General features: G+C 43.8%; 1 protein-coding gene across 1 annotated transcript in view; it reads right to left on the reverse strand.

Annotated features, from left to right (window-relative positions):
- Window positions 1–5,038: 5,038 nt before the first annotated feature.
- LOC126474213 (aminopeptidase N-like) overlaps window positions 5,039–15,286 on the reverse strand; it is a 163,637-nt gene continuing 153,389 nt past the window's right edge. The window contains exons 15-17 of the mRNA XM_050101677.1: window positions 12,485–12,628; window positions 6,434–6,512; window positions 5,039–5,179 (exon numbers count right to left, since the gene is read on the reverse strand). Coding sequence (XP_049957634.1) covers window positions 5,039–5,179; window positions 6,434–6,512; window positions 12,485–12,628 — 364 coding nt within the window. The remainder of the gene's footprint in view (window positions 5,180–6,433; window positions 6,513–12,484; window positions 12,629–15,286) is intronic.

Genomic DNA, 15,286 nt, shown 5'->3' on the forward strand with positions numbered 1-15,286 from the left:
ATAATCTACAGCTCTACGGCAACCTTAAGCTTATTTTTTAAGAAATGTTTCGGTTACTGCATGTCATAAGAAATTCATCCAAATACACCCACTACATTGCATGTAAGGTTATGTCTTACTCTTGCATTTAGATTGTCTAACTAAATTACTTGATGATTTTGAGTGCAATTGTTGAATACATTTTAGACGAATTTCATTAAAGGCTTTGAATTCGTGATATTTATCTACTTCTGGACAGCATACAACAATCAAAGCTAAATTCTGGCTTTCTGTTTTGATTTTCAGCCCGGAACCGCGCTGCTGCTACGTTCACAGGTTCGAATCCTGCCTCAGGCATGGATGTGTGTGATGTCCTTAGGTTAGTTAGGTTTAAGTAGTTCTAAGTCTAGGGGACTTATGACCTCAGATGTTAAGTTCCATGGCCCTTAGAGCCATTTGAACCATTTTTTCTGATTTGGTTGTTGCTATTAAAATTCTATCATTGGCACGCTCACAGTCTTTAACATTCTGTTCCCAACTACTATGTATGAAGCGTACTACACCTTTACTTACTCTTAAATTTAGTCTAGCAATATTTTACAGCATTATGTAGATCCCAGTGTACACACTAAGGGGAAAAAAGGGTGCACCACGAAGGAATTATCCAAATAGGACGGAAATCATTGTTGGACATTATGTACATGTGCAGACAAAAAAAATGGTTACAATTCTGAGAAATTGGATGATTTTTTCAAGAGAAAGAGCTTCGCAAAATGAGTAAGTCAATAGGACGTAGGTCCTCATCTGGCCCTTATGCAAGCAATTATTCGGCTTGGCACCGAATGACAGAATTTTTGGATGTTTTCCTAAGGGATATCTTGCCAAATTCTGTCCAACTGGAGTGTTATTACATCGACAAAATCCCGAGATGGTTGGAGGGCACTGCCCATAACGCTCCAAACGTTTTCAATTGGGGAGAGATCTGGGGATCTTGCTGGACAAGGTAGGGTTTGGCAAGCACAAAGGCAAGAAGTAGAAATTCTCGCCGTGTGCCGGCGGGCACTATTTTTCTGCAGTGTAAGCCCAGGATAACCTGTCATGAAGGGAAACAAAACAGGGGGTAGGGTAGGGTATTGTCGATGTACCGCTATACTCTGAGGATACAGCGAGAGACAACTGAAGGGATCCAGTTACGAAAACAAATGGCACCCCAGACCATCACTCCTGGTTTTCGTGTCATATAGCGGTCGACACTCATGTTGGTATGCCACAGCTGTCTCACGTATCTGCTGGTCATCGGGTCTCTGACCGAAGCGTGACTGAGCACTGAAGATGATTATATTCCAGTCAATGAGAATTCTAGACAAGCTGTCATGATCTTACATTTCAGGAAAATTAAGCCGGCCCGCACACGGCGAAAGTTTCTACCGCTTGTCCTCGTGCTTGCCAAATCCTAGCTTGGCCAGCAAGGTCGCCGACCTCTCACTAACTGAGAAAGTTTGGAGCATTATGGGCAGAGCCCTCCAACCAGATCGTTATTTTGACTATCTGACGACCCAGTAGGACAGAATTTGGCACAATATCCCTCGGGAGGACATCCAACATCTCTATCAATCAGTGCCACGCCGAATAATCGCTTGCATAAGGGCCACAGGTGGAACAACGCGTTATGGACTTGCTCAATTTGTGAAGCTCTTTCCCTTTAATAAATGTTTCAGTTTTTCACAAATTCTAATCATTTATCTGTGTGTACATGTAATCACATCTACAGTTTTTTGTACCATTGCAATAATTCCTTCGTGGTGATTGATTTTTTATTTTTTATGTTTTTCGCGTTTATTCACTAATGTATTGCTTCTGAGATGTATACGAAATATGTTTTCCGTTGCATCAAAACATCTGAAATTTTCTCTTTCTTAAAAGTAACAATTCTTACGTTCCATGTTGCTAACACAGTTCTGCCTGGTACTAATTTTCACTTGTCCTTTGTCAGTATAAGGTTGCTATCGTGGATACTCCCTGTTTTCCGATTTAAAACTTGGACCTGAAATCAGCGGCGTTTTTACGAGAACTAGGTACTAACCATCTGCTCATTCCCCAAGCTGAAGGCCTAGCATGTTTTATCAGGCCTCTGTCATAGTCTTTGTAACAAAATCATGCATCACAAGACGCAGATTTTGGATCTTTCCATTGAAGTTGACATTCCGCCAATAAGACCACTGTCAGCTTCTCATATGTCCTTCTTACGAAGGACAAATTAATGATGCTTAAGAAGAATGGTTATACCATGGTTTATCCCGGATCTAGATGATGGGGCAAACCAAGAGCTGAGGTCGGTGGGCTTCTAGATATCTGACGTAAGACACAGATATATAATGTAGTGTATTATTTAGTGTAACAGATCAAAAGCTCCTTGAGACTATTCGCAGACGGAAAGTTGCAACGCCAGAAGACTCTAGCGAAATGGAAGGAGACCTACTGTGGACTGACGATTGGTGGAAGCACTGGCAGTTGACTCTGAACGTAAATAAATACAATGTGTCCACATAAGTGCTGCCGATAATTTACTGAAACCAGTAGTATCACACAATAAAACCTTGAGAGTCTCTCGGAGAATCTTAAGGAAATGAAATTCACCCTCGTAAAAGAGGATTAAAATCAATTTTTCGACCGGTTCTCAACAATTGCTCGTCAGTCGGGCTCATTTACTTGATAGTTTTAGTGCAGGATCTAGAGCAAATGCATGCAAGCGAGACGCCTTGAGTCAGTGGTTCATTCGCATTTTGCTAAATGACCACTACGAAAAAGAAATCAAAGAATCAGAGGTCATGCGAAGGCATACCCACAATCGTTCCTCCCGAGCAGCAATTATGAATAGAATAGGGAAGCACGGCACCAGAAGTACCATCCGACACACACCGGAACGGAAGGTGTATTACCAGGTATGGATGAGAGTGTAAATATACACTCCTGGAAATGGAAAAAAGAACACATTGACACCTGTGTGTCAGACCCACCATACTTGCTCCGGACACTGCGAGAGGGCTGTACAAGCAATGATCACACGCACGGCACAGCGGACACACCAGGAACCACGATGTTGGCCGTCGAATGGCGCTAGCTGCGCAGCATTTGTGCACCGCCGCCGTCAGTGTCAGCCAGTTGGCCGTGGCATACGGAGATCCATCGCAGTCTTTAACACTGGTAGCATGCCGCGACAGCGTGGACGTGAACCGTATGTGCAGTTGACGGACTTTGAGCGAGGGCGTATAGTGGGCATGCGGGAGGCCGGGTGGACGTACCGCCGAATTGCTCAACACGTGGGGCGTGAGGTCTCCACAGTACATCGATGTTGTCGCCAGTGGTCGGCGGAAGGTGCACGTGCCCGTCGACCTGGGACCGGACCGCAGCGACGCACGGATGCACGCCAAGACCGTAGGATCCTACGCAGTGCCGTAGGGGACCGCACCGCCACTTCCCAGCAAATTAGGGACACTGTTGCTCCTGGGGTATCGGCGAGGACCATTCGCAACCGTCTCCATGAAGCTGGGCTACGGTCCCGCACACCGTTAGGCCGTCTTCCGCTCGCGCCCCAACATCGTGCTGCCCGCCTCCAGTGGTGTCGCGACAGGCGTGAATGGAGGGACGCATGGAGACGTGTCTTCAGCGATGCGAGTCGCTTCTGCCTTGGTGCCAATGATGGTCGTATGCGTGTTTGGCACCGTGCAGGTGAGCGCCACAATCAGGACTGCATACGACCGAGGCACACAGGGCCAACACCCGGCATCATGGTGTGGGGAGCGATCTCCTACACTGGCCGTACACCACTGGTGATCGTCGAGGGGACACTGAATAGTGCACGGTACATCCAAACCGTCATCGAACCCATCGTTCTACCATTCCTAGACCGGCAAGGGAACTTGCTGTTCCAACAGGACAATGCACGTCCGCATGTATCCCGTGCCACCCAACGTGCTCTAGAAGGTGTAAGTCAACTACCCTGGCCAGCAAGATCTCCGGATCTGTCCCCCATTGAGCATGTTTGGGACTGGATGAAGCGTCGTCTCACGCGGTCTGCACGTCCAGCACGAACGCTGGTCCAATTGAGGCGCCAGGTGGAAATGGCATGGCAAGCCGTTCCACAGGACTACATCCAGCATCTCTACGATCGTCTCCATGGGAGAATAGCAGCCTGCATTGCTGCGAAAGGTGGATATACACTGTACTAGTGCCGACATTGTGCATGCTCTGTTGCCTGTGTCTATGTGCCTGTGGTTCTGTCAGTGTGATCATGTGATGTATCTGACCCCAGGAATGTGTCAATAAAGTTTCCCCTTCCTGGGACAATGAATTCACGGTGTTCTTATTTCAATTTCCAGGAGTGTAGATTCTCACTCGTTGACTTGTTTCCAACGGATGCAGTACAGCCAACGTTTTCTCGAGAAATCTAGAGCATTGCCCTCTCTAACTACGAAACACAACTGTAAGTAAGGGAGGAAGAAAATATATCGAAGTATTCATAACCGAAAAAGGTAAGTTACGTTAAGAATTTCTTTACTACTCCTACAAGCTTTTCCCGAAGACTGATAGATGGCCAGTGCGCCAACGAGAAGCCTCCAGTGCTTGAAGAAAACGGTCTACGGCACTTTTCTGTGATCAGTGACGGACGATCTAAGTGAAGACCGTGGAAGATGAAGTTAAGGCTCTGTGACGAATGAAGCGAACATACTGACGTGAGCTGTCTTCTCGAAGCATGCTTCCAGCATTTCCTCGATAACATCTGTTCCATAAAACTATTTAAGCGTTCACCATCTTTTCTTCTTTCTTTGCGACATTTCTTGATGTTAACTGATGAGAAGCATTCTCCAATGATCCTTGGGTTTTGCAAAGAATTATTTCTGCAAAAAGATAGTAGTTGAAGTAGCAAGATATGAGCTATCTTAGGGTTGAAGGAAAAACGATTAATCGTAATCAAGTAACAGTCATAACTTTATTTTCTGAACTTCGCGTAAGCTTGCTGCTGCTGCTGTGTGCAGGAGACACGGCCCTCCCTTCCCACTCAGAGGTGCTCCCATCGCCTCTCTCTGAGCCAGCGGGCTGCCTCTTTACGCGCCGTCTCTCCACGGGCGATGACGTCACGCCGCCTCTGTGCAACTCTGTGTAGTGACTTGTCCTCCAAAGCGTCAGCTACGCGCTCCACCTGATAAGGGCAGCAAACAGAAATAAAAAAACTTAGCTGGTAATATTACTAGCAAGGGTGAAGGAGAAGGAGAATATCATTACATAAGGGGACAAAAACCAAAGCAGTGGAGAGCATTGCATCTAGAGTTCAGTATACCTATGTAATCTGTCACTGTTTCAGTCTCTTTAACGATTTTAGAATCACGTGAAGGAATATCCTCTAAAGACTGTCGTAAGCAGTTTCTGACATTTTCTACTGTTTTCCATACTATGAGACGTGAGGCGGTGTTTTGTGTAGTGTTTATAAAAATTATGAGTTCCACACATTTGAGTAATGTATAACATATTAAAGCTATTTGAAGTTTACAGTTAATTCTTCAGATACAGAGTCTTATAGTGAGTAAAATTGTGGATGTTTCTAAAACTCGTTAATTTAATGTGTGGACGGTTAAGCCACACATCAGTCTGCATCCATCTTATACCTTGAAACAGGAGGTCTTCTGTCATGAAACACATCGTATTTGCAAATGAACTTAGTTTCTTTAATGTCTTAACAATTTTCACATGGAAATTTGTGTTAAGTGTCCACAGCTCCTATTTTAAAATGTTTTTAAATTTTAACAGGTTATTGATAACACTACTAAATTTGATCTTATTTACCGATTATTAGTGTGTAGTAGAGTAATAAGGTAACACACCTATGTCGAAATATACTACCGACAAATTTTTCTCGGTTACAACACTTTTAAATTTGAATAGAACATTTGATCCTATGTACATGACCCTGTTGTACCCTATAACACGTTTTCACATTTGGAGCAACTAAAATTTTCTGGAGTAAGTTTTGTAGTTACAGAAAAAGACTGCAGCACACATAAAATGATTTTATCATTTCAAGATGGAATAATAAAACATATTAAACTTTTATGGCAGGGCTGGTTAGGGCGGAAAGTGTGAGAAGGTTCAGTACTTTCCCAACGTATTAGAAAATGTTAAAGGTTGTTGAATCTGAAGTGGTAACTCATGGAGAGACGTAAGTACAGCAGACAACCAATACTTGTGGCAAGAAAGACATCATAGAATATAAGTGCATACACCCTGATGACTGTATGAATACCTCTCTCTCTCAGCCCACCGTTCTCTACCTCTGTTAATGAGTGTGTGTGTGTGTGTTGTCATTTTATTTCAACATTATGAGATATTTGGTCTCTATCACAATATGAACCACACGACAAGGCCCAGGCAACAAGCAGCAGCCAACAGTGCCACTCACCTGATCCAGCAGCTCCTGTTCGTACATGTTCAGCGTGGCTCCCATCACCAGCTTTCCGACCGCTGCCTTTTCGCCTGGCCTGTGAACAAAGCAGAAGAAATGTCAATCGATTTGCTATATTAAGTGTGTACAGATTCCAGCTCAAGCAGCAAGCTCGCATCTCAAAACGATAGCAGCACTTCATGCGATTGTCAGTAGTGCGGACCGAAATCATACACGTTGTTTGTAAATATTTACAACAAACATTGTGAGAAGATTCTTACGATCAAACTAAGACAAAATGTTCATATATACTTTTGTCCTAGGAGAGGTTTTAGCGAGGTATTGGTGTGGCGCAAAATATTCATTACACAACGTTCATTTACACTGAAGAGCCAAAGAAACTGGTACACCTGCCTAATATCGTGTAGGGCCCGCGAGTATGCAGAAGTGCCGCAAAACGACGTGACATAGACTCGACTAATGTCTAAAATAGTGCTGGACGGAACTGACACCATGAATCGTGTAGGGCTGTGCATAAATCCGTAAGCGTACGAGGGAGTGGAGATTTCTTCTGAACAGCATGTTGCAAGGCATCCCAGTATGCTCAATAACTTTCATGTCTAAGGAGTTTGGTGGCCAGCGGAAGTGTTTAAACTCAGAAGAATGTTCCTGGAGCCACTGTGTAGCAATTCTGGACGTGTGAAGTGTCGCGTTGTCCTGCTGTAATTTCCCAAGTTCGTCGGAAGACACAATGTACATGAATAGACTCAGGTGATCAGACAGGTTTCTTACGTAAATGCACCTGACAGAGTCGTGTCTAGAAGTATCAGGGGTCCCATATCACTCCAACTGCACCTGCCCACCATTACAGAGCTTCCACCAGCTTGAACAGTCCACCGCTGACATGCAGGATCCACGGAGTGATGAGGTTGTCTCTATACCGGTACACGTCCATTTGAAACCAGACATGTCTGACCAGGCAACATGTTTCCAGTCATCAAGAGTCCAATGTCGGTGCTGAAGGGCCCAGGCGAGGCGTAAAGCTTCGTATCGTGCAGACATCAAGGGTACACGTGTGGGCCTTCCGCTCCTAAAGCCCATATCGATGACGTTTCGTTCAGTGGTTCGCATGCTGACATTTGTTGAAGGCCCAGCATAGAAATCTGCAGCAGTTTGCAGAAGGGCTGCACTTCTGTCTCATTGAACGATTCTCTTCAGTCGTCGTTGGTCCAGTTCTTGCAGGATCTTTTTCCGGCCGCACCGAAGTCAGAGATTTCATGTTTTACCGGATTCCTGATATTCACGGTACACTCGTGAAATGGTCGTTCGGGAAAATCCCCACTACCTCGGAGACGCTGTGTCCCATCGCTCGTGCGCCGACTGTTGCACCACGTTCAAACTCACTTAAATCCTAATAACCTGCCATTTCAGCAGCAGTAACCGATCCGAAAACTGTGCCAGGCACTTGTTGTCTTATATACAGGGTTATTACAAATGATTGAAGCGATTTCACAGCTCTACAATAACTTTATTATTTGAGATATTTTCACAATGCTCTGCACACACATACAAAAACTAAAAAAGTTTTTTTAGGCATTCACAAATGTTCGATTTTTTAGTGATTCGGCAGTCATCAAGCCGATTATCAAGTTACTCCCACACTCGGCGCAGCATGTCCCCATCAATGAGTTCGAAAGCATCGTTGATGCGAGCTCGCAGTTCTGGCACGTTTCTTGGTAGAGGAGGTTTAAACACTGAATCTTTCACATAACCCCACAGAAAGAAATCGCATGGGGTTAAGTCGGGAGAGCGTGGAGGCCATGGCATGAATTGCTGATCATGATCTCCACCACGACCGATTCACCGGTTTTCCAATCTCCTGTTTAAGAAATGCCGAACATCATGATGGAAGTGCGGCGGAGCACCATTCTGTTGAAAGATGAAGTCGGCGCCGTCGGTCTCCAGTTGTGGCATGAGCCAATTTTCCAGCATGTCCAGATACACGTGTCCTGTAACGTTTTTTTCGCAGAAGAAAAAGGGGCCGTAAACTTTAAACCGTAAGATTGCACAAAACACGTTAACTTTTGGTGAATTGCGAATTTGCTGCACGAATGCGTGAGGATTCTCTACCGCCCAGATTCGTACATTGTGTCTGCTCACTTCACCATTAAGAAAAAATGTTGCTTCATCACTGAAAACAAGTTTCGCACTGAACGCATCCTCTTCCATGAGCTGTTGCAACCGCGCCGAAAATTCAAAGCGTTTGACTTTGTCATCGGGTGTCAGGGATTGTAGCAATTGTAAACGGTAAGGCTTCTGCTTTAGCCTTTTCCGTAAGATTTTCCACACCGTCGGCTGTGGTACGTTTAGCTCCCTGCTTGCTTTATTCGTCGACTTCCGCGGGCTACGCGTGAAACTTGCCCGCACGCGTTCAACCGTTTCTTCGCTCACTGCAGGCCGACCCGTTGATTTCCCCATACAGAGGCATCCAGAAGCTTTAAACTGCGCATACCATCGCCGAATGGAGTTAGCAGTTGGTGGATCTTTGTTGAACTTCGTCCTGAAGTGTCGTTGCACTGTTATGACTGATGTGAGTGCATTTCAAGCACGACATACCCTTTCTCGGCTCCTGTCGCCATTTTGTCTCACTGCGCTCTCGAGCGCTCTGGCGGCAGGAACCTGAAGTGCGGCTTCAGCCGAACAAAACTTTATGAGTTTTTCTACGTAGCCTAACTGTAGTGTGTCGTGACCATATGTCAATGAATGGAGCTACAGTGAATTTGTGAAATCACTTCAATCATTTGTAATAGCCCTGTAGGTGTTGCCGACCGCAGCGCCATATTCTGCCTGTTTAAATATCTCTGTAATTGAATACGCGTACCTATACCAGTTTCTCTTGGCACTTCAGTGTGTTATATTGGTGGTTGTGCAATCTTACATTCAGTGCAAAGCAAACATGTCCCCGTATGTTATGAGTCACGTCTAAAACATAATTCGGGGTAAAGGGAAGTTGACGCGGTTCCCTTATTTATTAACTGGATTTGTACAAATAGGCCTCGTTTAAAGTCTGAAGGTGCACAGCTCTTCCAGTTTAGTACTGTTAGATGTGGTGTATCAATAAAGTCAAACACGTGGCTCACAGGCCTTGTGGAGGCGAGTGGCTTGAGTGCCTTCGTGATACAGATAGCCGTACAGCAAGTGCAATCACAATTAAAGAGTGTCTGCAGACAAACATGTGATTTCTGAAGAGTGGCAGTAGCTTTCTAGTAGCTGCAGGGGCAACAGTCTGAATGATTGACGCATGTCATCTTATAGCATCAGCCAAGATACCCTTGCTGTGTTGATGCTACGAACGGCTGAAGCCAAGGGACGCCGATCTACTGTGTGATTAAATAATGATGTTATCCTCCCTGGTAAAATATTCCAAAGACTGAATAGTCCCCGACTTGGATCTCCGGACGGTCATTGTTCACGGGGATGTTGTCATTAGAAAAGGTGAGAGAGTGGAATATTATATCTCGAAATCGGTCAGGTAGGCTTGAAAATTTAAATAGGAAATTGATGGGGTGAAGTTAGATATAGCGGGAAATAGTGAAGTTCTGTGGCAGGAGGAGCAGATCTCCTGGTCAGGCGAGTACAGTTTTATGAATGCAAAATCATATAGCGTTAATGCAGGAGTGGGTCTAACAATGAACAAGAAAACAGGAATGCGTATAACCTATTATGAACAGCTTAGAGAACACATTATCGTAGTCAAGACAGACACGTAGCCAACACCCAACATAGCTAGCATGAATATTTTTTTAATTGTCTGTGAAATCTTTTCAGCCGGCCGCAGTGGCCGTGCGGTTAAAGGCGCTGCAGTCTGGAACCGCAAGACCGCTATGGTCGCAGGTTCGAATCCTGCCTCGGGCATGGATGTTTGTGATGTCCTTAGGTTAGTTAGGTTTAACTAGTTCTAAGTTCTAGGGGACAGCAGTTGAGACCCATAGTGCTCAGAGCCATTTGAACCATTTTTGAAATCTTTTCGTCCAGTTAACACGTTCCACTTCACGAAGTTTTTCGTGGAAAGTGTATACAGAATACGGAGTTAATTAAAATAGCCCACCTGTAGTTTTGTGCCTTCTGTTTGGTTCACCGATGTGACCACGTAGAATTCTGGAACATATAAACATACACTGTGCTCGAACGTCATGAATTATGTCGAAGAAAAAGATTTATTAACAAATAGTCGAACCTGATTCAGAAAACATCATTCTCGTGAAGCGCCACTAGCTGGTTATTCTCGGGAAGTAAAGAGTGCTCTCCAACAGGGGACGTCAAATTGACTCCACATTTTCAGATTTCCTGGGGGCTTTTGACACAGTTCCTCACAAGCGACTTCTAATCAAATTGCGTGCATATTAAGTATCGTCTCAGTTGTGAGACTGGATTCGTGATCCTGTCAAAAAGGTCACAGTTCGAAATTACTGACGGGAAGTCATAGAGTAAAACATAAGTAATATCTGACGTTTCTCGAGGGAGTGTTATGCACACACAGCAGTCCCTGATCCACATAAGTGATTTAGGAGACAACGTGAGCAGCATTTTTAGATTGCTTGCAGATGATGCTCTCATTTACCGTCTTGTAAAGTCATCAGATGATGCAAATCAACTGCAAAATGATTTAGGCAAGATATCTGTATGGTGCAAAAAGTGGCAACTGACTATAAATAATGAAAAGTGTGAAGTCATCCACATGAGTACTAAAATGAATCCGCTAAATTTCGGTTGCACGATAAATCACACATATGTAAAGGCTGTAAATTCAACTAAATACTTTGGTATTACAATTACGAATAACTAAAATTTTAACGACCAGATAGATAATGTTGACAAAGTAAAGCCTAGACAGCGATTTATTGGCAGAACACTTAGAAAATTTAACAGGTCTACTAAAGATACTGCTTACACTACGCTTGTCCGTCTTCTTTGGAATATCGCTGTAGAGTATGGGGTCTGCATCAGATAGCAAAAAAAAAAAAAAAAAAAAAAAAAAAACAAAAAAAAATGGCTCTGAGCACTATGGGACTTAACATCTATGGTCATCAGTCCCCTAGAACTTAGAACTACTTAAACCTAACTAACCTAAGGACATCACACAACGCCCAGTCATCACGAGGCAGAGGAAATCCCTGACCCCGCCGGGAATCGAACCCGGGAACCCGGGCGCGGGAAGCGAGAACATCAGATAACACATTGGAAAAGGCCAAAGAAGTGCAGGTCGTTATGTTTTACCGCGAAATATTTGAGTGAATGCGACGGATATGATACACGAATTCGGGTGACAGTCAATAAAATAAAGGCGTTTTTCGTTTCAGCAGGACATTCTCATGCAATTTCAACCATCAACTTTTTCCTCAGAATATGAAAATATCTGAAATATTTTACTGGCGCCCACCTACACAGGGAGAAATGATCACCATAACAAAATAAGAGAAACAGAGCTTGCATGGAAAGATTTTTCGTTTTCCCTGCTCTGCTCGAGAGTAGAACGGTAGAAAAGTGGCTTGAAGGTGGTTCGATGAACCCTCTGCCAGGCATTTAACTGTGAACTGCAGAGTATTATATAGATCTAGAGATGTAGATGTACTCCTAACTTCAAGCAAATACCAGACGTGTCGTCGTCACACAAACAAGAGTGTATAACACTATGGAAAATTCATGGCAGTAACATGTTTATTCAAAGTAATAGCTCGCTTGACAGCTTGGTTACATGTGTGGCTGATAGGCATTATAAAAAGAACTTCAAAGAAACAGTGATCCTAGCGGAGAGCATAAGCAAGAGGCACACAGAGCCTCGCACATCACCAACTTTACTCTGTATACACATAAACTGATACTCTAACACATTTTTTACGTTTTCATATTATTTGACCACCACGCGTTGTTCCAGAACGAAACAACATATTTGCCAAACATATGAATGAACGATGACACGCTACTGTTTACTTATCTAGGTGAGCCTTAGTTTTTGAGATTTTGTAAACATACACTATGCTCCCTGGAGGGGAAAGCAGCGGTACTCACCAAGTGAGGAGATGCGCGCTGTGGCTGAGAAACTGGAGGGCCGTGGGTATGCCCTGCTTCTGCTGGAGAAGTCCCTCCAGCAGGCGCGGCAGGTGTTCTCTCCGGAAGCCACCCTGGGCTCCAGCCGCAGTCAACTCCAGCATCCTGCACACGGTAATCTCTCATATATTCTGTAGACTGTGCAGGCGACCCTTACAACTCAACCTTTTATACCACTGAGTTTATTCACTAAAACCAAGTTTTTAAATGCCCTTCTCCACGTGTTGCTTAATGAACTGAGATTACCATCACATAAGAGAATCTCGAACCATTCAGGACTGATTAAAAGGAAAAAAAAAAAAAAAACAGGTGGCTCAACACCGTAACTGCGCATTTATCCCACACACGATGGTTACGATGGATGAGTATCATGGGGGATGAGGGAGTCAAGGAGGTACACATAAAATTCTGCTATACAATGCGGGTTCTCTGTTTCAAAACATAAGGCTGCCGTCTAGTAATGGATGATGTAATTATAATATTACATACTGCGTGTATCGTAATTTATTCTGAAGACCAACAGAGCTGAAATTATACGATAGTATAAGCAAAATCGCTCTAGTAAACTTGAGTTCGTAAATGGGCCGTTTGTGAAGTAATTTCGAATGTGTGTTTACGGGTCGCCGCTGACTTCAGTACAAACTATCGTCCTACTTAGCATAAGTGTGTTTCGAACGTACACTTTTCGAATAAATCCATTCTAATCCGACTCAAACCGAAAGCAGGGAGAGAGGGGGGGGGGGGGGGAGGAGGTAAGGGGCTAGAGAGGGTGGAGAAGACATTTTTTATTTAATGGTTTTATATTTAATAATTAGGCTGCTGTTAAAAACAGAGACGATAATGTTGCAAACATCATTCTTCTCAGTTAGGATGGACTCACGTTGTTTCCTTTGGTGTTCGTGTATTTGGAATATTTCAAATGTGCCTAATTCTTTTTCCTTGTGTTTGGATGTGTAGAAAACTGATGCTTATGTTATTAACAGGGTGTTTTGTTCACGCAGGTGGGTGGGTGCTGCTGATTTGTGGCGTTATTTCTTTCTAAGCGCGATCATGTTTCCTTCAATCTGATGTCAAATGACCCATTTTCGTGAATTTGTCATATGTATGGGCGCGAAGAGTGGATGATAAGCAGTACAGACAAAAAGAACCGACTCTTTTAAAATATGATGCTACAGAAGAGTAGTGGCTAGATCAGATAACCACTGAAGGAGTACTGAACCGAATTGTGAAGATGCATTTTGAGATACTATGAGCAGCTTGTTCCGTAGTGAAGTGGAGGGAACTTTGAGCCTGTGCGGAAGACATGTTTGTGAAGCGAGATAATGGTGTGAATTCACTAATGAAGTTCGAATGGATGTAGCTTTCAGGAGCCATGCGATGCATACGATAGAAGATCTTGGAAAGCTGCATCAAATGAAATTTAGATCTGAAGACCACAAACCAACATGTGCGATCGAGGATAGTTTTTACATGATATTTCAAAGGCACGGTATGTGAGCAGCACACATGAAGTAGAAGAAATCCAACAAGAAACACATTTACGTATTAAATATTCAGAGGCACAAGCAGTCAAATCTACACCCAAGCGCTACTCGAAAGCTTCTGAGTAAACGATTAAGACAATTAGCAAAACATATTGTCTGGAGTTACGTTATATTTCAGTGACACCTAAACCCCCTGTGCACTGATCACCGTGTTATCTTCTGCCTGTAGCGTTATTCCGACGGGGATACGGAGGGGCATCTCGTTAGCACCCCGTTCTCTCTACCACTGTTAATTTCCCAGACTTTGCAGCTGCTACTTAATATTCAAGTAACGCCTCAGTTTGCATCACGAGGGTGATTACACCCCATTACAGTACCCCCCTCAAGGAAAAACTCAAAAACTCTTTGACGATGACAAGAACCCAAGTCCTCCACACAGTATCCAGACAGCTGACCCCTTACTTCCGGAGGAGGGCGTGTTACATTTTAATGAACAAGCAAAAATTATAACGGAAAGGATGCCATCGCATTAAAGAAACTCATGTACATGCCATCCACACGAAACATTCATCCAACGATATGTAGAGTGTGTCAGACCAGATCAGTTACCTTGGTATCAAACTGAGAAAAAAGGCCGTATGAATATTACGAAAAAGTCTTCAGAATACGTTGGTTAGCGATTTCAACGTGAGGACTGAGTCAGTGGTATACGACGCACATTCTCTGCCCATTTTCAAGGTGGCACGATGATTAAGGCACTGTATCTGCATTCAGGAGTGTGTAATGAAACCGCTTTGTATCATTAAAAACTATACAGAAAAAAAACTAGCAGACACACATTTTCCAAGATGCTACTCTAGACGGGTGTAAAAATGAATGAGCGCAACGGAAAATAATAAACGCTAAAATGATGATTTGGCCCTGTCTATCCCCTGAAGCAGATCTTAGGACCTCTTAATGCTCTTTTTTACATAGAAACTACAATCTAAACATAAATGAATGATGAAGGCAACTAATACTACTGAATGATAGACGTTGTTGTTCAATATACACTCCTGGAAATTGAAATAAGAACACCGTGAATTCATTGTCCCAGGAAGGGGAAACTTTATTGACACATTCCTGGGGTCAGATACATCACATGATCACACTGACAGAACCACAGGCACATAGACACAGGCAACAGAGCATGCACAATGTCGGCACTAGTACAGTGTATATCCACCTTTCGCAGCAATGCACGCTGCTATTCTCCCATGGAGACGATCGTAGAGATGCT

This window comes from Schistocerca serialis, chromosome 4 (genome assembly GCF_023864345.2).
Source record: "Schistocerca serialis cubense isolate TAMUIC-IGC-003099 chromosome 4, iqSchSeri2.2, whole genome shotgun sequence".
Classification (NCBI taxonomy): Eukaryota; Metazoa; Arthropoda; class Insecta; order Orthoptera; family Acrididae; genus Schistocerca; species Schistocerca serialis.